Below are 25,782 nucleotides of genomic sequence, written 5' to 3'. Positions count from 1 at the left end.
CTACAGTATACGACTAACTCCATGGTAGAAGTACCATTCAGACTGTAAAACTCAGCTCATAGACAGCACCACCTGCCAAAACAAAAGCAAAGACCTAGTCCATCAAAGCCCATAGTTGTGGGAAAGTCTCTAGCTGCACAACCCTTACTTTTTGGCCTCTATAGTTCTGCTTCTGGCTATCTGTCCTTGTTAACTAAAGTATGTTAGCCCAGGATATGATTTGGTGCTAAAAAGCTCACTCTGAAGAAGGTTTAGTGCTACTGTGGAATCTTGAACACCCAGTGTAGCACCCAGCTGGCTAATAAAGACTATCTATTGACTTAAACCTATGTTTGACCAAGCAGTCTTCTCCAGTAAAGATCCCACAGAACTATGACTGGGAATTATAGAGTGGCTGATACCCAGGCTGGCCTTGAACTCCAGTCTCATAATGCTCATCTTGCCTCAGCCTTCCCAGGCCTGGAAGTACAGAAGTAAGCCAACACACCCAGATGTTTTATTCAACATCTTAATTTGCAGAATGATGAACTGTCATGTTTGCCCACAAATTTAGAAATAGAATAGTTTGCCAGCCCCATTCACTGAACTATCTGAACTTCATAGTCACTAAAATTTCATCTTGTTTTAAAATGCTTTCTATGGATTTTTAAAAAGATTTTTTTTGAGCCAGGTGGCAGTGATACTCCCCTTTAGTCCCAGCACTGGGGAGGCAGAGGCAGGCAGATCTCTCTGAGTTCAAGGCCAGACGGGTCTACAAAAGTAGTTCCAGGATAGCAATGGCTACACAGAGAAACCCTGTCTCAAAACAACAACAACAACAAAGATTTTATGTGTTTGAGTGTTTTGCCTCCAGTCTATACACAATGTGTGCAGTGCCTGTGGAGGCCAGAAGAGGGCGACAGCTCCCTTGAAACTGAGTTATAGATGATTGGGCTCTGTGTATGGGTTCCAAGAACTAAACTCTGATCCAAAAAAAAAAAAAAAAAAAAAAAAAAAAAAAAAAAAAAAAAAAAAAAAAAAAAAAAGCAGGTCTTCTTAAGTGTTGAACCATCTCTCTTAGCTCTCTGTGAATCATCAAATAGAGTATCTACTGTAACTCAAAACCTTACCTTGTCGGGGCTTTGTTTTTCTCTAGAAATGGATGTAGAAATTGAAAATAGTATTGCTATGATTTGATCATTTAAGTTTTCTCAGACTCCAACTAACCTTTTATTCGTTGCTTTGTGTAGTAGTTGTTGGGGTCCAGGAATCACCATACAAACCGTACAAACACTGATCTCAGTTAAGCAAGAATAGTTTATTGAATGCATGCCCCAAGACTGATCGATCATGACCACAAAAAAAGAACTCAGAGCATAATTGTGGCACCAGTCTGCTCTTACCGCAGGCTTTTTATAGGAAAAGCCAAGTTCAGAAGTGCAGAAGGCAGGGGTGGAGGCAGTACTTCATTTTGGCTAACTAGACAAAGAATTATCAGCTGGCTTTTTGTCAGAAGCCAGGACCCTCGCCTCTCACCCTCACCCCCTACTTCTCCCCACCTGCACAATGTCTCCTGCAGCTTCATCTCCCTGGCAACCACAAGGTTCTGCTTGATAGTTACAAATAGATTTTTAGATGTAAAGCAGTGTACCGTATCTTTTGAAGTAAGCAGTTAGACAGCCATTGTTTCAGGGCACAGGCCAAGAAGATTCTGTACTTTCCCATCACCTGGATTCCTCTTACCCCTCCCTTTGAAAATGTATTATAAATAAGCACTTGGTGCCCAAATATATGACTCTTGACAAGCATTTGCTTCCTTGAGTCCATTCTCTTTCTCGCCCGTTCTTCCAGGTTGTAATCCTCCTCGTCCCTCACGAATAACCTAGGACCTGCTGGTCGGGTCAGCTTTTAAGCTGATTGGTCCTGAGTGAGCTAAGAATGGGTGGTGAACAGGGAATTCCAGAGCATTGAGGTAACAAAGCATGAGAATTACCACCATACTGCTGTGCCCTCTGAGGAGAAGTTGTCAGTGTCATCTGTGGATAATTACCTGAAAACCTGAACTTAATTCTACCTTGTGAGCAAAATGGAGACTGAATACAAAATGGCTACAGTTACGGTCAAAGGAGCAGGCCTCCACAGTAGCTGAGAGAGGGACCTATAGACCGTTTCCCACAATCCGTTGACTGCTACCTTCCTGTTAGGATCCACCAGAGGGAGAAACTCTGGTGAGAAATTAGAAAAGCAGGAAGAAAAAAGATGTATTCTGCCTAGTTCTGACAGCGGAAGCCATTTTGGCCGCCCCATCAACACCAGGAATGGGTATAACAGGTTTTCAGGAGTCCCGGTAGGTCCAGTGCACTGTGTGTGGCTCTGCCTCTGGCAGTTCTACCAACAGTGAATGGATACTAGCAGTAAAACTGCTGTTCTGCCTTCTTCCTGGCATCTGCAAGAGCTCACACTTCCAGTTTTGTTTCTCTTACTTTCCTCTCCCTCCCCCTTTCTCTCCCTCAGTGTCTCTCTCTGTCTCTCTGTCTCTCTGCCTCTCTCTCTCTCTTTCTTTTTCTCTCTTTGAGACAGGGTTTCTCTGTGTAGGCCCGGCTGTCCTGGAATTCACTTTGTAGACCAGGCTGGTCTCAAATGTGCAGAGATCCTGCTGCCTTTGCCTCCTGAGTGCTGGGATAAAAGGTGTGGCATCACCACGGCCAGCTCTCCTAGCCTCCTCTTGAGTTTATAACCATTTCCCTATTTTAAATCTTAACTAGGGGCTGGGAAGGCAGCTCAGTTGATAACAGCACTTTTCACAGCAGCCTGGGAACCTAAGTTGGATCCCTGGAACCCATATTAAACAAAAAGAAAAAAATGGACCCAATGGTAGCCACTCGTAATCCCAGTACTCCTACAGTGAGCTGTGAAGACAGAACCACTGGCCACATGGGGAACAATGCAGTGAGTGCAGCAACAGAAATAACAAGACTTCCAGGCCTGGTAGAAAAACAGCTCCTCAACGTTCTCTCTCTCTCTCTCTCTCTCTCTCTCTCTCTCTCTCTCTCTCTCCCTCCCTCCCTCCCTCCCTCCCTCCCTCCCTCCCTCCCTCCCTCTCTCTCTCACACACACATACACCATGGCATACACATGACCCTACCACACAATTAAAAATCATCTGATTGAACTATCTAAAATATCTGTCTATAAAAGATTTGGTATGTGGTTTTGCCTTCATGTGTGCAGCACATGTGCAGTGCCAAAGAAAGCCAGAAGGGGACATCAGAGCACTTGGAACTGGAGTTACAGTTTGAGACTCCATGTGGGTGCTAGGAACCAAATTAGGGCCCTCTGCAAGAGCAGCAACTGTTCCTAACCACTGGGCCATCTTATCAGCCCTGGACATTATTTTTCTTGCATTAATTCAGACCTTGGCCAGATTCTTGATCAACTTTCCTTTTATTGGCTTTCTCTCTTCTCTCTAGGGAAACATGAGTGTCAGGCTTCAAGTGTTCATTTAACAGTGGTCTCAATTTTTTTTTTAAATTGTACATTGAACCAATAAAACCTTTTATCATTTATGCCAATATATGCATGATTATTTGCAAACTATATACTTGTTTTGCTTTTACAATGTATCTATTAAATACTACTAACTTGGGGTAGACCACAACAGTTAAGAGCACATACCAATTTTTGTTTGGTTGGTTTTTGTTTTCCTTTTTCTTTTTTGTTTTGACACATGATTTCTCTGTGTAACAGCCCTGGCCATCCTGGAACTCCCTCTGTAGACCAGGCTGGAATTGAACTCAGAGATCTGCCTGCCTCTGCCTCCCCAGTGCTGGGACTAAAGATGTGTGCTATCACATCTGGCACACACATGATATTCTTGAAGAGGACCTGAGTTCTGTTACCAGCAGCCACATGCCAACAGCTATCTGTAACTCCATTTCTGGGGGATCTGAAGCTCTCTTCCGACTTCCTCAGGCGCCAGGCTCACACATGGTGCACATATAAGTACGTAAAGGCAAAAACACATGTACATATAAAAACCTTCTGAAAATTAGTAACGTAGGAGCTAGAGATGCCCAGCTTAGTGGTAGGATGCATGTTTTCCATGTCAGCAGCACAGGCTCAATTCTCAGAACTAGCATGTATACCTAAATGTTTCTGTGCTTGTTAGTTTTACTAATGCCTTTTAAATTATTTTTATCTCTGTGTGTGATACGTGTGTCTTCTGCAACAATGTCTTATGAGGTGTCTACTGATCTCAAATTACTTGTGTCGCCAATAACTTTTTTGAGTTTCTTGTCCTCAAGTAATGGGATTGCAGCACTTGTTTAGAGACAAAGTTTGGCTATGTTATTCTGACCAGCCTTGAACTCACTGTTACCCTGGCCGGCTTTGAACTTACTATATAATCCTGGCCTTGAATTCACTATGTTACCCTGGCTGGTTTGAACTCATTATGTAACCCTGACCAACCTTGAATTTGTGGAAATCCTACTGCCTTTGCCTCCCAAATGATAGGATTCTAAGCATGAGCAACCTTGCACAGTGAGTATTTAATTCTGTTTTGTTAGAACGTTTGCCACCTATAGAGTGTTCAGAAATCTCAGCATTCAGTTAAGACATTTGTCTAAGGTGCCGCTGAAGATCACAGGATCCATTCATTAAAATCACTAGAAACAAAGGGATGAAGTGTGACTGTTCAGTCACTGTTATAAAGCAGGTGACAAAGGTCTCACCACCTTTGAAATACAAACCCAGTTAGAGAGAGTTTCACTGTGCACTAAATTGGTGAAGAGGAAGCCAAGATGTGTTTCTATTCTTCATGGGGTTAGGGCCAAGGATATGTGATTAAAAGTCAGAGTTAGAGGAATATGGACAGATCAGCTGTTGAAATTCAGACCTAGGACAAACAGCTGAGGTGCCTATTTAACATACTAAAGTAGACCTGCCTCTAGGTTCTCCCAGCATCCCTCAGTCTCTACCTGTTACAGGGCATGGCTGACATACCCAGCCCTCTACTCTGAACTTTGCAGTGGAAGGGCTGGGCTTTCTCTCCCCCAGAAGCTATTCACTATATAACCCACACATTTTGGTTTCCTCCATCCCCCATAACCCCTCCCTCTTCCTGCACTCCCCCTCCCCACTGTGTGCATGCTTTTTCTCCCCCTTCCCCCTGCTTTTCTGTCTCCTCATCTGTGTGGCTACTTGCCTTGACCTCCTGTGAGGTCAGTGAACCTGCCTTTATAGACTTTAATTTGGCTTGATTGGCTCATTTCACCAGTGGCGAACACATACATATCAACAGCTCCTGCACTGTGCACAGTGTTCCAAGTGCTGGGGCTGTGGGACAGATGGGGTCCCCACATTCATCAATCAATAGATACTCAGGTGGCTCTTAACTTGGGACGACTTAGGACGTTTTCATTGCAATGATAGGGTTAAAACAGTATATATCCAGGGAGCCGTAAGATGGCTCAGCATGTAAACCTCTTGCTGTCAGGCTGAATCACCCGCTACATAGTGAGATCCTGTCCCAGAAACAACAAAACAAAAGCCTAAGACAGCTACTACTTAAGTCATGAACAAGCAGCGTTGTCCCCAGGGAAGAGAGTCATGTCGTCCGTCATGCCACCAAACACTAAGTGGGAAAATGCTCAGTCTTCTAATTGTGTTTTCTCTATTGTTTATTTAGGATTAACTCTGGGTGGTGAGGAAGGAAGGGGAGACTCTTTGACCTCAGCTTTAACAGGGTATACACCAACTGACTTCAGGGAAGTTGTCCCACACTGTCAGACACATGGCTGCTTTCCCTGGTGATGTTAGAAAACACATTTAACACTGGCTTAAAGAGACACATCAAGGTTTTTTGCAAATGAGTACCTTCTGTTTATTCCACATACAGAAACTGGCTTCTAGAGCTGGGTATGGAAAAAAACAAATAAATAAACAAACAGCTTTGACCTGGCTCTACCTGTGAAGGCCCTGGAGATGAAGGTCTAGTTCCTGACGGCCAGGTCTTTATCTAGCTGAGAAAACTCCTGACCTTTGGCCAGTCCTAAACTAGGGAGTGGGGACAATGACATGGGACTCTTTCCTGATGAGGTGAATATCAGCTTGGGGCAGGCTCTTCCAGGCAAGTTCAAGGATTCCGTACTTGGTAATGCCTTTGGAACTAATGGTATGCACATTGTTCTGTTCAGGGAGGGGTATGACATTCTGGAACTCCAGAGGGATTTGTGGGGGGTGGGAGCCACCACAAACCAAGCAGTACAGTAGCCGCTGCCCAGGCATCAGCTCCTCAGCCTCCACGGTCTCTTTGGAGAGGAACTCTTGGGACTGGGACTCTTCAGTCAGTAGCAGGTCCAGCAGCAGCCTCTGGATCCCAAGAGACTTAATCTGGTATAGGTCCATGAGCTGGTAAAACTTTTCCATCCAAGTAGCCTTGTCTTTGTCATACTGCTGCTGTAGCATCCGCAAAACATGGTAGAGTGCCACAAATGTCTCCCATGGAGGTACCTCTTCCTTTTTTTTGGAGATAGGCTTTTTCTCCAACTTAGGCAGTTTGGGATACCTGCTTTTACTTTTAAGATCCCCAAAGTCTTTTTGAAACATCAGTGCCAGGGTCTGATTGTTTATGGAAGAATGAGCATCACTCAAAATGTCTCTTGTGGTAGGATCGAGAGACCGTGTCTCCATTTCATCCAGAGTACTGGACAACTGTTGCAGCCGGGCACTTCTGTATGGCTCTCCTAGAAGATGCCAGTGTATAACCTTTGGGTCTGTAACACTTTTGGTAGCTAATGACCCTGGTACAGGGACAGCTGAAGGTTTCAGCCAGCCATCCTGTTCTCTTCCCTTTATGGGAGGAATCACTTTCAGATGTTTGGGGCTCATAGGTTCTCTACTAGGTTTTAAAGATCTTGAATCCACGATCTGCTTATGACGGTGCACAATGGCTTCAAGTACTGCCAGGTGCAGCCACTGCAGGTCTCCTGTTTCGGTGAGGTCTTTGAGTAGTTGACACAGTCTGTGAAAACTGTATCTAGAAAGTTCTTCTCCTGCCTCCATCTGTTTCAGGACACCATGCAGCCACTCTATGTCTGATACCCCTATCTCTAAGTATCGTTCCTCAGCAAAGATCTCGGGGAGACGAAGCTGCCCCATTGTTTGTCCTGCCAGAGAAGGATGATGCTTCAGAAACCACTTCGTTTTGAGATGGAGTCTGTGAGCTTCCATGGCCCTTCTAACCATCCGAGATGTGAATGGTGTGATCATGCCTGCTGTTTCATACTCCGAGATCACCTCCAGAAGGCGGAGAGGTTCTAGTTTATATTTCTCCATCAGCTCCCGCTCTTTATCCATCACCATTGTCCTCAAGGATATCATGGGTGTCATTGTGGGTATCCTGGACACTACGACCGCCTCCTCCCTGAATATCTGTTCTGCTTCTGGTTCCTTGCTTTCCATCTCCTCAGATGCTGGTGCCTCTTTCCCAAGAGGGCCACCCAGGGATATCAGCTTTATAGTACTCCCTTTCATCTCAGGGATTTTTTGAGGGAAAATTTCCCGTCTTTGTAGGACCTTCTTTCTTTCTATCTGCGCCTTTAGCTTTTCTCTTTTTAACACTGCCTCTTTCTTCCTCTCTTCCTCCCATAAGTGTTTCTTCTCTTCCTCTTCTATGTGGCCTACACTTTTCACCTCCTCCTCACCTGAGCTTTCTTCAATCTCTTCCTCTTTTTCCTCTTCCTCCTCTTTATGCACCTCCTTTTTCATCTTTTTCTCTTCTTTTTCTATCTCCTCTTCCCCTTTCTCTTCCCCTTTCTCTTCCCCTTTCTCTTCCCCTTTCTCTTTCCCCTTCTCTTCCCCTTTCTCTTCCCCTTTCTTCTTTTCCTTTTCCTCCACTTGTTCTTTCTCCTCTTTCAGTTCTGGTTCCTCCTCCCCCTCCTCCTCTTCCTCCTCCTCCTCTTCCTCCTCCTCCTCTTCCTCCTCCTCCTCTTCCTCTTCCTCCTCCCATCCTGCCTCTCTTTCCTTCTCCTTTTCTTTCTTTTCTATCTCCTTCATTTCCTTCTCTCCTTCCCATTCCTCTATCTCTTTGACTTTCTTCTCCCTTTCCTCTTCCTCCACTTGTTTTTTCCACTCTTTCCACTCTTCCTCTCCCTCCTCTTTTTCCTCTCCCTTCTCCTCTCCCCCCCCCCTTTTCTCCTCTCTCTCCTCCTCTTCCAACTCAGCCTCTTCCTCAGCCTCCATGCTTTCTTCCTCAGACAAACTTTCTTTGTCTACCTCAACCAATAAGCTTTCCATGTCCTGAGAAAAGTTCTCTTTATATTCTACCTGTTCTAATAGGTTGTAAAACTTTTCCATCCCAGGAAGAATCCCCATGAAGGCTTTTCTCCTAATCCATGGCCTTTTAAAGAATAGAGCCTCCTCCTCTGTCTCAAAGTCCTCCTCCTTCTCCTCTTCCACCTCCTCCTCCTCTTCCACCTCCTCCTCCTCCTCTTCCACCTCCTCCTTCTCCTCTTCCACTTTCTCCTTCTCCTCTTCTACTTTCTCCTTCTCCTCTTCCACTTTCTCCTTCTCCTCTTCCATTTCCCCCTCTGAGACCTCTACTGGCTCCCAGTCAAATTCCCCTTCTTCCTCAGCCATTATTCTCTGTTCTTGGGTTCTCAGCCTTCTCATTTGCCTAGCCAGACGTCTTTGCCTCTTAGCTAGCTTCCTCTCCTCCATGATTATCTCTGGTTGCTCTTCTCCAGCATCCAACTCCTTTGCATCAAGTCTCGCCTCCTCTTCACTTAACCTTCTCTCCTTAATTAACAGTGACAGATTTATCTTTGTCATCTTTGTTTCTTTCTGTGTCAGTTTCCTTGCTTTGTTGACTAGATTTTGAAGCGCCTTTAAGGATTTTCTAGTTTCTGCAGGCTCCTTGGAAACACTCTTCTCTCTATCCAGTTTCCTTGTGGCTTTGGCTAATTTCTTTTCTTCGTGGGCCTGTTTCCTCTGTTCTCTGATAAGCTCCAGACTCTCTCTGGCAGCATCCTTTTCCTCTGTGGCCAACAGTCTATCTTCGTATGCTAGAATCTTCTCCTCCAGTGACACTCTCTTCTTCATTAGATCTATCTCATGTGTGGCCAGCCTCCTTCTCCTTAAGATGGCTTCCTCTGTCATGGGGGGCTTTTCTGACTCTTCCATCAGCTTCATCTTCTCCTTGGCCACCCTTTTCATTTCGTAGGTCAGCTTCTCCCCTTCTTTAATAATCTCAGTCTCTTCTCTGATAAGTTTGCTATTCTGAATTACTTCCGTGATCTCCTCAGCTAACTTTACTTTTTCCGCAGACAACTTCCCTTGCCTCTCTGTCAGAAGCTTGTCTGCCTGCTCTATTTTCTTCTCTGTGTCAACTAGCTTCTCTTTCTTCTCCACAAAGGCCCCTTTCTCCTCCTTCAGCTTCTTACTTAAGTTAATCAGCTTCTCTCTATATGTCTCCAGTTTGCTTTTTATGTCCTTTAATTGCTCCTTCCCATTCAGGAGCTTTTTTTCCTTATCACGAAAAGCCTTTTCTCTTTGGGCCAGCCTTTCTTTTTCCAGAGACAGCATGTACTTCTCCTGGCCCAGTCTTTCTTCCTCCTGGGCCAGTCTTGCCCTCTTTTCTTTGAGTTCTGCCTTTCTCTGGGCAATTCTCTCCCTCTCCTGGGCTAGTTTCTGTTTCTTCTCCCTCAGTTTCTCCCTCCTCTCTTGCAGGCTCTTTAGCTCTTCAGGCGTTGTGTCTTTCTTCCAAGCCAGTCTTTTCTCTTCCTCCATCTGCTGCTCTTCCTCCTGGGCCAGTATCTCCTCCTCCAGGGACAGGTTCTGCTCATCCAAGGCCAGCCTCTCCTCCTCCTTAGCCAGAGCCTCCATTTTCTCCGCCAGTTTTTCCACATCCTCGTACAATTCGTCTTCTTTCAGAGCTAGCTCCCTTCGCTCCCATTCCAGGCTCTTGGCTTCCTCTTTTAGCTCCTTTTCCTCCAGGACCAGATTCCTTTCCTTTTCCAGCATGGTTTCTATTTTCTGGGCCAAGACTGCTTTCACTTCTCCCACTTTATCTATTTTTTTTGCGATTTTTTCTTCTTCATGAGCCATTTTCTCCAGCTTTCTGGCCAGTTTCCTTTTTTTCTGGGCCAGTAGCTCTGCTTCTTGGCTTAGAATTTCCTCTTGTTGGCCCAGAAAGTTCTCTTTCTCACCAAGGGTCATCTCTATGTGGGCCAGTTTTCCACCCTTGGTAGCCTTTTTCACATATTCTTGGGCCAGTTTTCTCTCCTCCTGGGCTAGCCTTTTCTCTTCCTGTGCAAGTTTCTCCTCTTCGCTTGCGAGCAACTTCTTCTCCCTAGCCTGTACTCTTAAAGCTCGGGCTTGTTTCCACTCTGCCCTGGCCTGTCTCTGTGCTGCTCGGATCTGTTTTCTCTCTCTTCTGAGGACCTTTCTATCTTCTGCTTCTTCATCTCTCTCTTCTTCCTCTTCCTCCTCCTCTTCTTCCTCTTCGTCTTCTATCTCCTCTTCCTCTTCCTCTTCCTCCTCTTCCTCCCCTTCCTTGGACAGCATTTCCCCCAAATCCAATTCTTTCTCAGTTTTGGTCTGTGATATGTTTTCCCAGATCTCTCTCCATTCATCCCATTTCAGCAACTTCTTTTCCGGCTTCTCTACTTCCTCACTTGGCGGCAGCTTTCCTTTGGCCAGAAGTCTCTCCTCTTCTTCGTAATACTTCTTATCACATTCTTTCTTCCAGTCTTCCCAAAGCACTACCCTCTGAGTCTGGGCTTTCTGCCATTCATCCCAAGACTTCTTCCACTCTATCCAAGACAGCCTTCTTTCAACTGCCTCTTGTATTCCTTTTGGTTCAATCATTTTCTCCTCCTCCCCCTTCTCTGCTCCTTCCTCCTCCTCCCATGTTGTTCTTCTTTCTTCTCCTTCTTCTCCTTCAGCCATTTCCTCTGATTTCAGAGTCGCAGCCAGCTCTTCTGCTGAGACGGCCTCTTCTATCCTTTCATATTCTTTTATTTTTTCCTGCCTAACCAGCTTTCTAACTCTCCTGCCCTTCCTGGGTCTCTGCTTCTCTTTGACTGTATCCTCTGGTTCTAAGAAAGCAACTTCTTTCTTTTTGTCCTTTTCCTGGGTCACTTCCTCCTCCTCCTCCTGTAGCCCCTCTTCTTTTTCTAGTCTTTCCTCTCCAGCCTCTGGCATCTCTTCCTTACCTGTGACTTCCATACCCTCTGTAGTTGCTTCTTTATCGATAGAAACTGGTTCTCCCTCTTGCCAGGCTTCTTCTCCAGCCTCAGCTTCAGCTTCAGCTTCAGCTTCAGCCTCAGCCTCAGCTTCAGCTTCAGCCTCAGCCTCAGCCTCAGCCTCAGCCTCAGCCTCAGCTTCCTCTTCTTCCTCCAGTAAGGGGCATATTTCTTCAAAAAGTTCCCAGCTTGGATACTTACCTGCCAGGATCTCAGTAGCAGTAGCCACTAGCTCAGAGCTTAGATCAGCCACCATCCATGTTTGGGAATCAGCTATCCTCAGGTTTGTGAGCCGACAGAGATCATCCCGCCACTCACTGTCTGGAGGGAGAGTCCTACCTGGTGTTCCCCCGACACCCCGCCCAGAAATTTTGTGAATTCTCTTCCTTGGTAGTGGTAGTGGAGGTGGTGCTGGTGCTGGTGGAGGAGGAGGAGGAGGAGGAGGAGGAGGGGGAGGTAGAGGAGAAGGTTCACCTACTACAGGAGGCAAGAGTTCCTCTGGCTCAGCTACAGCTATGGCTTCGACTTCTTTCTTCTTCTTCCTGGCCTTTCGGAGTTTGCGAGCTTTCTTGTCTTTTTTGTCTGTGATTCTTGGGTGAAGCCTTTTCCTTAGTCTCATGGCCACGGAAATGTGTTCCTTCAAGATATCTTTCTCTGAAATTTCAACCTCTTTGGGACTCTTCAGTAGGCTACCAGCTGAAGTCCTGGAGTGGGTTATTTTGAGATCTGCCTGAGCTGCTTCTGCTTCACCCTGATCAATTATCTCCTGTTTCTGTTTAACTGTGTCTTTCACCTTTCTGAGGCCTCGCAATATTTTCCGGGCTGCGGGGGGGGGGGGGGGGGGGGGGGGGGGGGGGGGGGGGAAGGAGATCAAGATATAAAGGTGAGGAAAGTACAGAAACTTTTAATAAAGAGTACAGAGAGGGCTGGTGCCTGGGTTTTTTTGTTTGTATGTATGTTTTTGGTTTTTTGTTTTTGTTTTTAAAAGACATTCTCCCTCGGTGGGTGTGTTCCCAAGTTGTGCCTCCTTATCCAAGGTGGGGTGGGGCGTGGAGTCTGTGATCTCCTAGGAAAGTTCTCTGACTCAAGCTCTCCATTTGTCTTCCTACCTTGTACCTCAGGACCCTCTCTAATCCTAACTAGCCTTTCTCTTAGGGATCCAAACTATGGGTCCAGCTGCCTCATACTTACCCCGTTTTCTGCCTGCTGACCGGATCTGTCTTTGGCTTTTGGTGGTTTTGATTTCATGTACTTCAGGAGCTGGGGGAAGTAGGAGCAAAGAGATAGCCTGACTAGGTGCAGAAGACCCCGGGATTTCCAAAGAGAAATCAACCTTTTCTCTTTTAGACATTGACAGGTTATCATTTAATCGCAGCTCTATTTGAGTAATGAGGGTTTGAATGTCTGTGGGCCGTAGACCCAGAAGATGGTCCAGCGACTCCTCCCCAATCATCTCTTGCCTGTGAAAGTCAAGGAGAGAGAGAACTATGTTGAATCAGGCACAAGAGGGGAGCAGGAAGAAGAGCAAATGCAGGGTTTAGCAGGGGGGCAAAGAAAGGACAGCGTATGATCCAGGAACCGAGAGTGATGGTGAGGATGAAGCTGGGTCTCCAACAAGGTAGAAGACAGAAAGGGAGATGTGAAGGGTTGGAGAAGGGCAGCTGAGGTCATCAGAAGGCAGTTTAGGAATCACAAGGGTTTATGAAAAAGAAGAAAAGCTGATTGAGAATGACAATGATCAGGGATAAAGATGGGGGGTGGGAAAGGAGGAAAAACTTGGCGTTGGGAGAAGATTAAAGCTAGCGGTAAAGAATCAAGGTAGGTGCAAGCAACTCACTGCAACTCCTGGAAAATGCCTGGTTTCTGGATCAGGGTTAACAGTGAGCTCTTTGAATGGATTCCAGTATCGGGCATTATGGTCATGGCCTTGCTCCTCACTCTTTGGTCCTTGTCCATCAATCCCTGAGCCAGAGGCAAGGCAAAGAGATGAGTGATCATGCCTAGGCGCTTCAGCCCCTCCCAGGATAGTTCTCGGATGAGTGGGTTGGGATGGGTCGTGTCATCCAGCAGACGGTGTGCTGTCTCTGAGCGCAGAGCTGGAGTCACCTGGTACGAGGCGAAGATCTGCCCCAGTGCACCAATACAGCACTGGTACTTCAGCGGGTTAGCACGGACCATAATGTTGAGGATTGCCTCGATCAGGCTACTAATGGCCACGTCGCTCATTTTCTTCCCCAGCCAGCTGCGGTTTGTTTTATCTGTGAGGACACTGTAAGTGATGTCCTTGGTTAGTCTCACCTCTAAGAAATCGTCATCCTCTTTCTGTGGCGCTTCGCCTCCTTCACTCATCGCTCTCATCCTGCTTTGCCAGAAGAAGAATGGCTGACCCTTCTCCCATTCCAGATCCCGCTGGGGTGCGTGCAGGCTGCACTTGAGGAATATTGGACTGCCCTCCGGCCAAAGACGGGCACGGATCACTGAGTTAGGGATGTAGCAATCTGGAGCAATAAGCCATTTCCTCTCATGTCCGAAGTAGCATCGCAGTATCTGATAGGGGTTCAGTCCGTCCCAGGCAGTCAGCTGCAACTGGGCAGGAATCACATAGTGAGTTGTGATTTGGGGTTTCTTGTCAAACCCACGCAGCAACTCATGTCCCTCCGAAGGAACATAGTGGGAAGAGGTCAGTAACACAGTGCTGCCGTCTTCTTCTTCTTCTATGACATGTGGCACATTGTGGTCAAAGGCAATAGCCCGCTTATTGGGAAGGTTTACTAGGCCTTCTAGGTCCTGTCTCCGTTGACCTTGGTAGCTATACTTAGGTACAAATAAGGTCTCAAAAGAAAAGAAGAAGCTTGGCATAAAAGGTTTCGGGATTTCTACCAGGTCATCTGTTATGGTCAGAAGGGCGAGGCGAGAGAGTATGGATGGGGGGAACAGCTGTAAGCAGGACACCAGATAAATACTCTGGTTGAAAGTCACAAGCAGGTCGGCCCGGTCATTGGCAAAGCAGAGTGGGCCAAAGTGCAGAGACGAGTCCAGCATGGCTATGAGTCTACCCTGAAAATCCCAGATGCGGACGGTGCCGTCAGAACCGCCTGTGACAAAAATATTCAAGGCCAAGCAGATATCAAAGGAGGTGATGGGACACTGGTGCAGAGGCAACGTCTCTATGAATTTGGTGCCTTGCTTCGACCCAAAGGACATAAAATCATGGAACTTCCAGAGCCGTAGGCAGTTGGTATCCGTAATGGCACCTACAGCCTTTGGTAGGAGGACAAGGTGTTTTAGTGGGCAGCTGCTGAGAATGCAAGCCAGAGCCCTAAGTTGTAATCGGGTCCCGGTCAACACAGCTTCTGACAATTGTATGTACTCATCTACCCCGTAGGAACAGAGCAGAGAGTTTTCTCGGGTAGTCAGAAGACCCCCATAAAGTACTGACAGAGCCAGTACTGCCCCAAAGTGAAGAATTTTCTCAATTCTGGCACAGCTGTGCTGGGACAGCACTCTTACTGAGCCGCTCTGATGCCCAGAGAATATCAGTCCTTCCAGCCCCCGCCCCAGATGGAAATTCCCATAAGCCAGGCACTGAACGAAGTCCTGATCATCCGGTGAAGTGCACAGGAGATACTTGACCGGGCAAGGGTTGCGGCTCGTGTCAAACACTAGCACCTCTGAGGTGCCCGTCGCTACGAAAAGTTCCTCTTTAATTGGATCATAGGCCCAGTCCACAGCATGGTCGAGGATTGAGAAAGGCCAAGTGATAAGCAGAAGATCCCCTGTTACAGGAGACACAAAGCGCAACAGGCCATCCTCAGTGGCACACAGGATCCGGAAGCAGTTCTCCCTACAGCGGACTCGACGTAAGTGATGGGGAATGGAACCACAGATATTGAAGAGGCTGTAGAAGCTGGGCAGACGGCGCAAGGAAAAATGATGCGTTGTCTGGCAGAAGAAAGTTGTGTTGTCGATAAACTGGAGGCCATAGAGCTCCTCACCAAGTTCCAGGTGCCGGAGCAGGTTCCCTGAAGTGAGGTTCCACTCCTTGATTATGCCTTCCTTGCCAGCCGTCAGCAGAGTGTGGGCCTCTAACCGGCTCTGTATACATACCACTAACGTGGGATGGGCTCTGAAGCTGTGGAGAGATGGGCTCTGGCTTTGAAGGAGGGTCCATACGTAGACCTCCCCAGCCTTGTTCCCTGCATAGAGAAGACTCTCCTCAAAGCTAGTGAAGCAGCAGCTGATGGGAGAGCTGCAGTTAGTGGCTACAAACCTCTGTGCCTCTCCCAGGTAACCCTGACCCTGGCGTTCAAGGACTCTCACCGTATTTTCACACAGGGCCACGAGGCAGCCATTGGGGCCATTCAGGGTGATGTTTTGGACCATCTCGTCGCCAGAGATGGGAGATATTTGCATCATGTGGAGACCCTTGCCAGTTGGTTCAATGGTCCAGGTGACCACTCCCCCCAGGATGCCAGACATAAGCATCTTTGTTTCTGGATCGAAGCAGAGACAGCTGATATCAAAGCGGCAAGGCACAGTACACATGGATTTGAATGCCCTAAAATGGTCGCCAAAGAGCCTCAAGATCATGTCGCCACAGTAGACCACGATGAAATGAAAGGAGCCTGTGTGCGCCATTGTCTGGATAGGCCGTAGTCGCTCAGACATCGGGAATGTTCGCTTTTCAACCATGTCGTCAGTTCTGTTCTTCACCCACACTACAGCCTGTAAGACAGTAAAAGACAATAGAAGAGAAGAAAGACAGTCAGCCATCTTCTATTCTTCCCTTTCCTCCTTCCTCCCCTTTTAAATGTTTTTTTCCTTCTTGACAAGGTCTCCCTATGGTAGCCCTGGCTAGCTTAGAATTTAGTATATGGTCCTCCTCCTCTTCTATTTATTTATTTATTTGTTTTGGTTTTTCTAGGACAGGATTTCCCTGCATAGCCCTGGCTGTCCTGGAACTCACTCTGTAGACCAGGTGGGCCTTGAATTCAAGAGGTCCACCTGCCCCTGCCTCTCAAATGCTGGGATCAAAGGCATGTGCCACCACCACCCAGATATTTGTTTATTTTTGACAGGGTCTTGCTTTGTATCTCAAGCTGGCTTTGAACTCCTGATCCTCTGGATATGCTAGGAACATCTCGGGCTCCTGAGCGCCAGGATGACAGGCATATAGCATCATGTCAGGTTTCCTTGTTTGTTTTGCTGAGGGGATATCAGAAGACTGGAGTGGCTTTTGCCTTCTAGGGAGTTGGGAAGAGGGTAGAGGAAGGGAAGCTTGAATCCTTTCACCAACTTCACATTGATCATGAACTCTCCATAGAGTGAAGAATGTGAATGGACAATGTATGGAGGGAACCCCCAAGTCTGGATCCTAGTCATTCACAGGGTGGCTCTGAGTTTAGAGCTACAAAGGTGTGGCCTTTGGAGGAACTAAGAAAGAGAAAACAAGTGGCCTTACCAGTGTTTCTTTTATGTAGGATGACACCCAGGAGAGAGAGGCAAAGAAATGGGCTTCAATGAAGTAATAGCATATAGTCGGCATAGGAAGAGGAAAGCGAGATTCTTTGAATAGTATTTGGGATCGGTCAGTCAGCACAATTACGTCACTCTGTTCATCCTCTGTGGGTTTCTGGGGAAGAGATATGGCATAAACTGAGGTTTGGGCACTAACATATTGGCAGGGTATGGGGGGCAAGATTACAGCATTATCCCAAATTTTACTGGTTTATCTTGGTTGTCAGATTTACACACCTGGACAGAAAGATGCTCAATCAAAGGACTGCTTCAGTCAGGTTTGCCTGTAGGCATGTCTAGAGAACATTTTCTTGGTTGATAATTGATAGTATCAGGGCCAGTCCCACTGAGGGGGGCACATTCCTAGGCAGGTGGCTGGTATGAAAGAGCTAACTGAGCAAATCAGAGGGAGTAAGCCAGTGCTGCTCCATTGGCTGGTTTCTGTTTCCATCACCTACCCTGAGCCTTGGCTCCCTTGGTGATACCTGTAAGATGAAATAACCCTCCCTTCCCCAACTTTCATTTCATTTCATTTGGTGTTTTATTGCAACAACATAAGGCAAAACTAAAATACATCCCACATCCCCTTCTCCTCCTGACTCCCATCACCATCCCCTGTGCATAGCATGTAATACACTTGACAAGCACATAAGAAACCCACGACACATAATGGACCAGACTATGTGTTACAGGCACAGTAGAAAACTGTGCTCTTCTGAAGGTGTAGTTAGTCATACCCAACCCCCAACTCCATGTCTAAAAGGTATATAGATCAGAAAGGACACATTTAACAAGTTACTCAAACAAGTCTATTACCTTAGAGCCACGTGCAATGTAACAGGACACCCCAAAATCAGCATAGCTTAGAATTACTAAAGATCAAAACTATACCAATAAGGGGCTAGAGAGACAGTTCGGCAGTTAAGAACACTGGTTGCTCTTTCAGAGAGCCTAGCTTCAGTTCCCAGCACCCACAGTGTAGCTCACAATGGCCTGTAACTCCAGCTTCAGGGAACCCAACACCCTCTTTTGCACTCCACAGGCACTGTGTGCACATGCAGGCAAAATGTAACTTATACAATAAAATAAATATTTAATCTCTGTGAGTTCAAGGCCAGCCTGGTCCATAGAGTGAGTTCCAGGGCAGCCATGGCTACACAGAGAAACTCTGTCTCAAAAAAACAGAAACCCCACCAGCACAAATAAGACTTTTAGGATAGCTTATTTTGGCCTAGGAACAGAACATACACAGTGTATTATTCCCCAGAGATAGTACATAAATATGAACTATGTACTAGAAGTCCATCTGGTCAGAGCCAGCCACAGCAAAGCTGAGGTTAGCAAATGCTCTCTCTGCTATAGAGTGGGAATTTTGGTTTCTTTAAAAACACAGACATATGTTTTTATTTTAATCTCAGGTGTGCTGCTTCACAGTAGATGACTGGTTTGCCTTGTGCTCTAGCAGGGGCATGGTTTTGCCAGCTGCAGATAGTTTCTGTGAGTGTGTAATGATTGGAATTCTGGGAACTTTTCCAAGGATATTTAAGTGCTAGAGCCCCAGCAGAAAGGGCTGTTTGTCCGTTGATGGTTGGATGCTGCTGGTTTCAGTTTGTTGCAGTTTTTTAGCTGTCATATAAGAATCCAAAAGAAAAAATTATATATCCTGCAGACAAAGATCAAACTTGCCCCAAGGAGATCAATGCCCCTTGCCTTAGTTAGGGTTTCCTGAAGAAACACCATGACCTAAGCAACTCTTATAAAGGACAACATTTAATAGGGGCTGGCTTATAGGTTCAGAAGTTCAGTCCATTAGAAGCATGGCAGTGTCCAGGCAGGCATGGCGCTGGAGGAGCTGAGAGTTCTACATCTTGTTCCAAAGGCAGCCAAGAGAAGACTGTTTCCCATGTGGCTAGGAGGAGGATCTTAAAGCCCATCCCCACAATGACAGACTTCCTCCAACAAGGCCACACCTCCTAATAGTGCCACTCCCTGGGCCAAGCATTTTCAAACCACCACACCCCTAATCAGCTGAAAGTAGTCTAACAGTATCATCACCCCCTTTCCTATCCCTGACTTTGGGGATTTCTTTTCTCTCTCCCTCTATCCTCCTTTCTCTCCTACCTAGTGTTAGAGGGTGAAAGGGGTGGAAGAAGAGGGTTGGGCAAGGGTAAAAGAAAAGAGGAACCACAAAGTAGCCAAAAGGCCTCTATACTGCTGGTACCTTACTCTTTGAGGTGCGTTGAATGAGATTGGCCCCTAGAGGTTCATATACTTGCATGCTTAGTCATCAGCTAAATGGTTTGGGAAGGATTAGGAAGTGTGTCTTTTTTAGAGGAGGTGTTTCAAAAGACCATGCCAGGCCCAGTCTCTCTCTCTCTCTCTTTCTCTCTCTCTCTCTCTCTCTCTCTCTCTCTCTCTCTCTCTCTCTCTGCTGCCTGTGGGATCAGGATGTGGTTTTCAGCTATTTCTCCAGCGCTCCCTGCTATGATGATGACTCTCTCTGAAACTGTAAGCCAGCCCTCAAGTAAGCCCCGTATAAGGGTTGCCTTGGTCGTGGTGTCCCTTCACTGCAACAGACCAGTGACTAAAACACTCTTCCCTTTCAGGAAGTTTCTCTCCACACAGGGTGGTTCCTCTGACAGTGCTCCCAAATGTCTATGTCCCACAGTCACTATGCCTCACCGTTATGTCTGTACAATTATTTGGAAACTGATAGCCCCCTTCTGTTGAGGTGACAACAATGGTCTGTCCTGGTTCTTGCTTTCGTGGACCCTATATAGCTCTAGTGAAGTGCCTATTACCATAAGATGGGTAGAGGCCAATGGATAATATGTAAGTTCCCTAAAAACTCATGCCTTACCTTGCTTTTTTGAATGATGTCATTTGCAAGCCTAAAAAAGTCATTCCACTTGGGAATGAGCCTGGAGGAAGCCATCCTGGCCTGGTTTTCCCCTGGTCCTCCTTAGGACTGTCGCTTACAGACCTGTGGATACCCAAAAGAGGAGTGCTTAGTTTAGCTCATGGTTTGGGTTTTGTTTCCCTTTGTTTCGTGATATCCTGTGTATCCTAGGGTGGCTTTGAACTTCCTGCATGGCAGAGGATGACTTCACCTTCTGGCTCCTCTGCTCACAGCTCCTGAGTGCTGGGATTCCAGGCACGCCTGGCTTATGCAGTGCTAGGGATGGAACCCGGGGCTTTGTGCATGCTAAGAGAGTGCCCCGCCACCGAGCTTCATCTCTAAACCCACGTTTCCTCATTTGTAATATGAAAATGCCAATCTTGCCTGCTTTAAACTGTGATATATCTTTGTTGTTACAAAGATCAGAATTCCTGAGAAAGCCCTGATGAGTCTGCCCTGAAGCAGCAGACAACTACCATTGGCTCCAGGATGCCTTGGGTTTCCATTTCTTTTCCTACTTTATTCCCTCCTTCCCACTTCCCCTTCCTGCTCTGCCCCTCTTCCTCTCCTCCCTCTCCCTTTTGTGTCTCTTTTCTCCCCCTTCCCTTCTTCATATTCCCAGTTGCTCAGTAAACATGATGACTAAATTAATACTCTGGCCAGCAGAGGGCAGTGAAGGCCAACCATGACTGTCACAGGAAGGAACCCTCAGTCTCAGAAATGATTCCCAGGGGGTTGTTCCAGGCCCGCTGCTCAGCAGTGTTTCATGAACTTATCAGATTGCTTAGTACAAGTCCCTTTAGCCAGAGGCACTGGCCTGCACCTAGAACCCCAGCACTCTGGGGACAAAGATGGGAAAACTTCTCTGAATTTGATCTCTCTGAATTTTTCCTCTATATAGTGAGTTCCACAACAGTGTAGAGAGACCCTATCTCAATCACTCCCAAATCCCCCAAAAATGAGGGGAGCAGAAGAGAAGGAAGGAAGGGCAAATTATCATGGACCCAACCCCAGCCCTACTGCATTGTAAACTCCTATATAAAACCCAATGATAACCTGGCTTTTAACGAGCTCTCACACTAAAGTGAAGGACCATTCGTTTAGAAAACTGTTGGAGTTCATGGACAGAATAGCTTGGGTCTTTTGAAGCAAAGCCAGCAAAATCACCCCTCCAGTATGACTAAGGCCCTGTGCTTGCAGAGAGAAGGCGGCAGGCAGAACATTTTTGTAGAGTGAGTGGGAATCTGTTTGGAGAAGAAAAGAGATGTGTTCAAGACTACCTGTAATTCCAGTACTTGGGCTGCTGAGGCAGAAGAAGAGGATAATGACTGGGGTCTAGGCTATCCTGGGTTAAACAGAGAGTGGCATGTGAGCCAGGACAATTATGTGAGTGACCCTATCCCCAACCCTCAAATCAAGATGTAAGCACTAATTCACAGTTCTGAACTCATCTATATCAGAGATAGGGAGGTTCTGCTAGCTCACTACTGTACACTAGTAGGCCAGCCCCATAGCCACAATTTACCTCACTGGGTCCTTTTTAGTCCCCAGAACCAGAGATGATATCATGTGTGGGAAATATGCAGCCCCTACCAGTAGCGTCTATTGTTCTAAGTATACCACTGAGTCCCCCTTTTCTTTACCAGCCTACAACAATTCACAGTCGGGATCCTTTGGGTTATCACTGCTGGGGGCCAAATGAGTCTTCATCAAGGTTTGTGTTTTCTGTCAGTCCTTCCTTGAGTTAATTCATCAGATGACCCAGAGGAAACCTCTCCCCTAAGCCTTTCCCAACTTCATCCTTAGTCTCAGAGCTAATCCCTAAAAATGAGTCTGGAATGAGCTCTGGAGAATGGGCAGCTTGATAACTCAGAAATGATTTATTGGTAGCACTCAGTCTGTAGTCAGAGTGATTAAGACACAAAGGATTTGGGACAAGATATGCTATTTCCTGTTGTCTGCAGAGAAAACCCAAGTCTGCTGGGGTTTTTTGTTTGCTTTGTTTTACTTTTTCTTAGGTTCAATATACAGACAGTATCTGAGGAAAAGCAGGTGTCATAAGAACCTTGCCTTAAAAGATACCTGCCTGCAGAGGGCGCTCTACTCCACCACACTGCATGCCTCTGGACACACATTGACTTCCTAGAATCTAACAGCATATGAGATACAGACTTCTGGCTTTCTAGACTTTACAGTTTAGCAGGAAAAGGAGACATCAACAAATAGCCACAAAATTAACAATGGGACAACTGGAGTGAAGGGTTATTAAATTTTTTTTCTGCAGCCTTAACTGTTTCAAACTTAAATCCCACCGGCAATATCCATGGTGTGCTTGCTGGTATGTGTGCACACTCATATGCCTTTGAGCATGTCTGTTCAGGTTAGTCTTGAACTTTGAATCCTGCCTCAGTCTTTTGGGAAGCTGGCTATTGTATCTGTTATCATATCACAAAGTACTATGAGTATATTTACAGGAAGTGAGCACCCAAAAGGAGGGTGATATGTGCCCCATGCTTTGAGCTAGGACCCTGAATGAATTAAAAGGCAGGAATGCAGGTAGTCCACCTGGGACCAGAAGGGCCTCATTAGCTGACTATAAAACTAACCTTGGCTTATTCTGTTCTTTGAAAGACATTACAGTTAAGGAGCTGAAATCTGTCCACAGTCCTCTGGGAGTACAACTCTTGGACTTTGGGCAGATTCAGTAGGCTAGAATGCACTTAACTTTCTTTATGGCTGACAAACATCCTTTAATATGGTGGGCTAGTTTCCAGTGAATAGGAGAGGTAGCTCAGATCCTTGGGGATAATAGCACCTAGCCACAAATACAGATAGCACAAGGCCACAAAGTACTGGCCAGGCATTTTACATAATATGGTTTTAATTTTTTAAAATTCTCTGTATGTGTTTGGGGGGGGGGATGTGCACATGAGTGCAGGTACCCTGGAAGGTGGCCAGAAGAGTGTGTCAGATCCCCTGGAACCTGAGTTACAGGTAGTTGTGAACTGTTTAACATGGGTGCAGGTGATTGGTCTCATGTCAGAGGTCCAAGACTATGTGCTCTTGACCTCGGAGCCATCTCCCCAGACCCCATGTGCTTCTTATGATGGTACTGTGAGTTAGCTATTACTCCCCCTTAGCTTCTTAAGATGAACATGGAAAGAATATTGGGATACCAAGGGCCATATGAACAAAAAGTCACCATCTCACAGTTGGCCACCTGTCCTCTCTCTTCACAACAATGACCTGGTTATGTCCTTTCTGTATCTCTCTAAAAGTATGAGAGAGGTTGAGCGTTCTGTACATGTAGAAGTGTAATACGTATTCTACATATGTCTGTATACAATATACATACATTCTCACTCTCGCTAGAGATTAGCTCACATTAATATAGAGCCATACTTCATTTTGTAAAAGTTGCCAGGGTATATGACTGATCATTCACCCACATGTCTATTAACAGATATTGGCCCTGTGTGTGTACGTGGGGAGGGGGGCTATCTCATGTAGCCTAGGCTAGCATTGCCTTGAGGGGTAGCCTAAGAACTCCCAGTCCTCCTGCCTCCACTTCCCAAGTGAATTTCCCTGTAAATTACAGACCCTCTACCAGTACATTTAGCTTGTTAATAGACATTGGGCAGTTTCCAGCCTTCAGTTACAACAATCCATGCCACAAATGACTGACTACCTTTGTTGGTGTCTCGGACTTTAAATTGTAAACTGAAACAGAAAACAGATTTACATTTTAAGTATCACAGCTCATTATTGAGATTAATTTGTTTGTTTGTTTTTGAGACAGGATTTCTCTGTGTAACTGCCTTGGCTGTCCTGGAACTTTCTTTGTAGACCAGGCTACTCTCAAACTCACAGAGGCCTGACTGCCTCTGCCTCCCAAGTGCTGGGATTAAAGGTGTGTGCTACCATACCCATGGAGATTAATCTTGATTATTGTATGTAAACTTTATCTATTTCTGTGAACCAGCTGGTTTAGTTAGAGTTACTTACAAGAGTGTGGTTGAGGTTTTAGTCAGATGCGCATGAGCAGCTTACAGCTTACTATTGGCCATACCACTGAACAAAATCTCTCTCCCCTAGTAACCATTAACTGTAAGTTTCAGGGAAAGGTGGGCTTCAGGAATTTTTATATAAAATTATGCCCCACAAAGTTCTAACTTGGTAGCCCAAGATGGCCCAGAACCCACTAACCCTCCTGTTCTCAGCCTTGTGAGTGCTGTGATTACAGGCTTGGTTTTATGTAAAAATTGAAGTTGGTCAGGCATGGTAGTGCATGCCTTCAATCCCAACACCTGGAGGTAGAAGAAGGCAATCTTTGTGAGGCCAGTGTCATGTACATTAAAAGTTCCAGGCCAGCTAATTATATGGGGAAACCCAGTCTCAAGAATTAAAACTAAAATCGTTTATGTAGGTATTTTTGTTAGGCATTACTGCTTGTGGTTACAATGCCTTGGATTAGATGATATGTTCTGCTGAATGGACAAGTGAATGACGCCTCTGATCTGTCATCTGAAATATGTGCTTTCTGTCATGTCATAATGAACACCTTCCCAGGACAAGGGCTTAAGCAGAAAGTGTATGCATGAGATTTGGAGGACTGAGCAATTCTCGTCAGTTGCCTCAGAATCCCTTATGGAATTCGAGTGGCAACACCGTTTGGTTGTTTTTTTAAAGGTCGAATCTTCATTCGTTTCTACGAGTGGATTAATCTGTACTTTCCCCAGGCTGTAGGCACTCGACAAACGCTAGTTACCCTCAGACTATGTCATTACTGAATGATTAGAAGGGAAAAGGCCTGCCAGGAAGCCCCTACGGGTCGTGATTCTGAGCCTCCCATCTCAGGGACTGGTCTGGAGCCGAGAGGAACACGGGGAGCCACGTCCTCACGTTCCGGCTCCCCGGAATCCACATGGGCGGGAGGTAGGTGTGTCCACCTCCTTCGGGCTGGAGCCGCGCCTGTTACCTGTGACAGGACTCCCGACAAGGGACAGCGAGCTCTGCGGCACCCCGAGCTAAGACGAACAGACCTAGAGGGGAGCTGGGAAGCTACGCTGAAAATGATGTGGGAGGACCCCACCAACAGAACGGTTAGTCCCGCAGCCCCGCACCTGGCGGATTGACCCGGGCAACCAGAGCGAGCGCGTGTGCGCGGTGGCACACGCACGCGTTCCAAAAGGGGGTGGGAAAAGAAATCCTCCGACTCCCGTCCGAAGGAGACCCCCCAGCCATCCGGGGCCGAGTCGGCCGGAGAGCACGCGTGCGCGAGGGCGCGCCGCCGCCGTCCCGCTCCGCCCAGCGCTGAAGGGGGTCTAGCGCACAGCTCCGGTCTTCCCGCCCCTCCCCAGGCTCGCAGGCTCGGAGTAGTAGACTCCCGCCCTGCGGAGAGGGACGGCGAAAGGTTCCCCGAGCAGAGGAAGAAGGCGGACGTGGCGAGGAAAAAGGAGAAACCGGTCGAACAAGGTGAAGAACGAGGCTCCCGGGCTGGAGCCGTCGCAAGACACGCCTCCCTGCCTCACACCCCTCCGGGCTGCGGAAGTCCTCCAGAGACTGGAGCAGCACCGAAGCGACCAGTAGACTACGATTCCCAGAAGGCGGTGCGGTGGCGTGCCTACGACTCCCGGCAGGCCCCGCGCGCCAGGCTCTCTTCAGTGCGCTGCTTCTTAGGGAGAAACTACAGTTCCCACGAGGCCTCGCGCGAAGCGGCTTGGAAGTGGGCAGCCTGGAAGTCACTCGGGCCACTGAAGCTGGCGGCGTCTCTAGTGAGCCGCGCCGTGCTGAACACTGCGGTCGAGGAGCCCGCGAGGCGTGTGACCGGGACGCCTAGGTACGTGGCTCCCGGTGCAGGAGCAACCTCGGGCAAGGGTGGTGGGGATTTGGTAGCTGCTCGGACCCCGAGGGTCAGCGCAGGCGAGGTGACCAGGCGGACGGCCGGGTGTGGGCATCGGCTGTGGGGGGCGGCAGCGCCGGGACTCACGCCCTCCGTACCCGGCGGGACTCGTGTCCGCATGGCTCAACTTTCGAGACGTGCAACCCGGCTCGGTGGGGAAGAGCTTGGAGTCTGGGAGACGTGGGTGCACGTCCCAGCTCTGCCACTCTGGAGCTGCTGTCTGGGAAAACCGCGCCGAA

The 25,782-nt window shown here is 47.2% G+C and overlaps 2 protein-coding genes across 4 annotated transcripts in view; one reads left to right on the top strand and one right to left on the bottom strand.

The window, feature by feature from the left end:
- Positions 1-5,903: 5,903 nt before the first annotated feature.
- Wdr87 (WD repeat domain 87) lies at positions 5,904-19,677 on the bottom strand. Its single transcript, XM_076937490.1, has 7 exons — positions 19,603-19,677; positions 16,687-16,857; positions 13,063-15,950; positions 12,417-12,685; positions 11,700-12,047; positions 8,206-11,636; positions 5,904-8,154 (listed from the first exon to the last, which is right to left on the bottom strand). Exons 1-7 carry the CDS (start codon positions 19,675-19,677, stop codon positions 6,037-6,039), a joined length of 9,300 nt encoding a protein of 3,099 aa, XP_076793605.1. The 3' UTR covers positions 5,904-6,036.
- A 5,277-nt stretch (positions 19,678-24,954) lies between these two features.
- Positions 24,955-25,782, top strand: part of Sipa1l3 (signal induced proliferation associated 1 like 3) — a 202,876-nt gene continuing 202,048 nt past the window's right edge. For all 3 annotated transcript variants that reach the window (XM_076931181.1, XM_034498346.2, XM_034498338.2), the window contains exon 1: positions 24,955-25,480. The gene's annotated coding sequence lies outside the window, so the exon portion shown is untranslated. The remainder of the gene's footprint in view (positions 25,481-25,782) is intronic.

Source organism: Arvicanthis niloticus, chromosome 1, assembly GCF_011762505.2.
Source record: "Arvicanthis niloticus isolate mArvNil1 chromosome 1, mArvNil1.pat.X, whole genome shotgun sequence".
NCBI classification, from domain to species: domain Eukaryota; kingdom Metazoa; phylum Chordata; class Mammalia; order Rodentia; family Muridae; genus Arvicanthis; species Arvicanthis niloticus.
The sequence above is the reverse complement of the archived record's forward strand: the minus strand, read 5'-3'. Positions and strand labels throughout refer to the sequence as shown.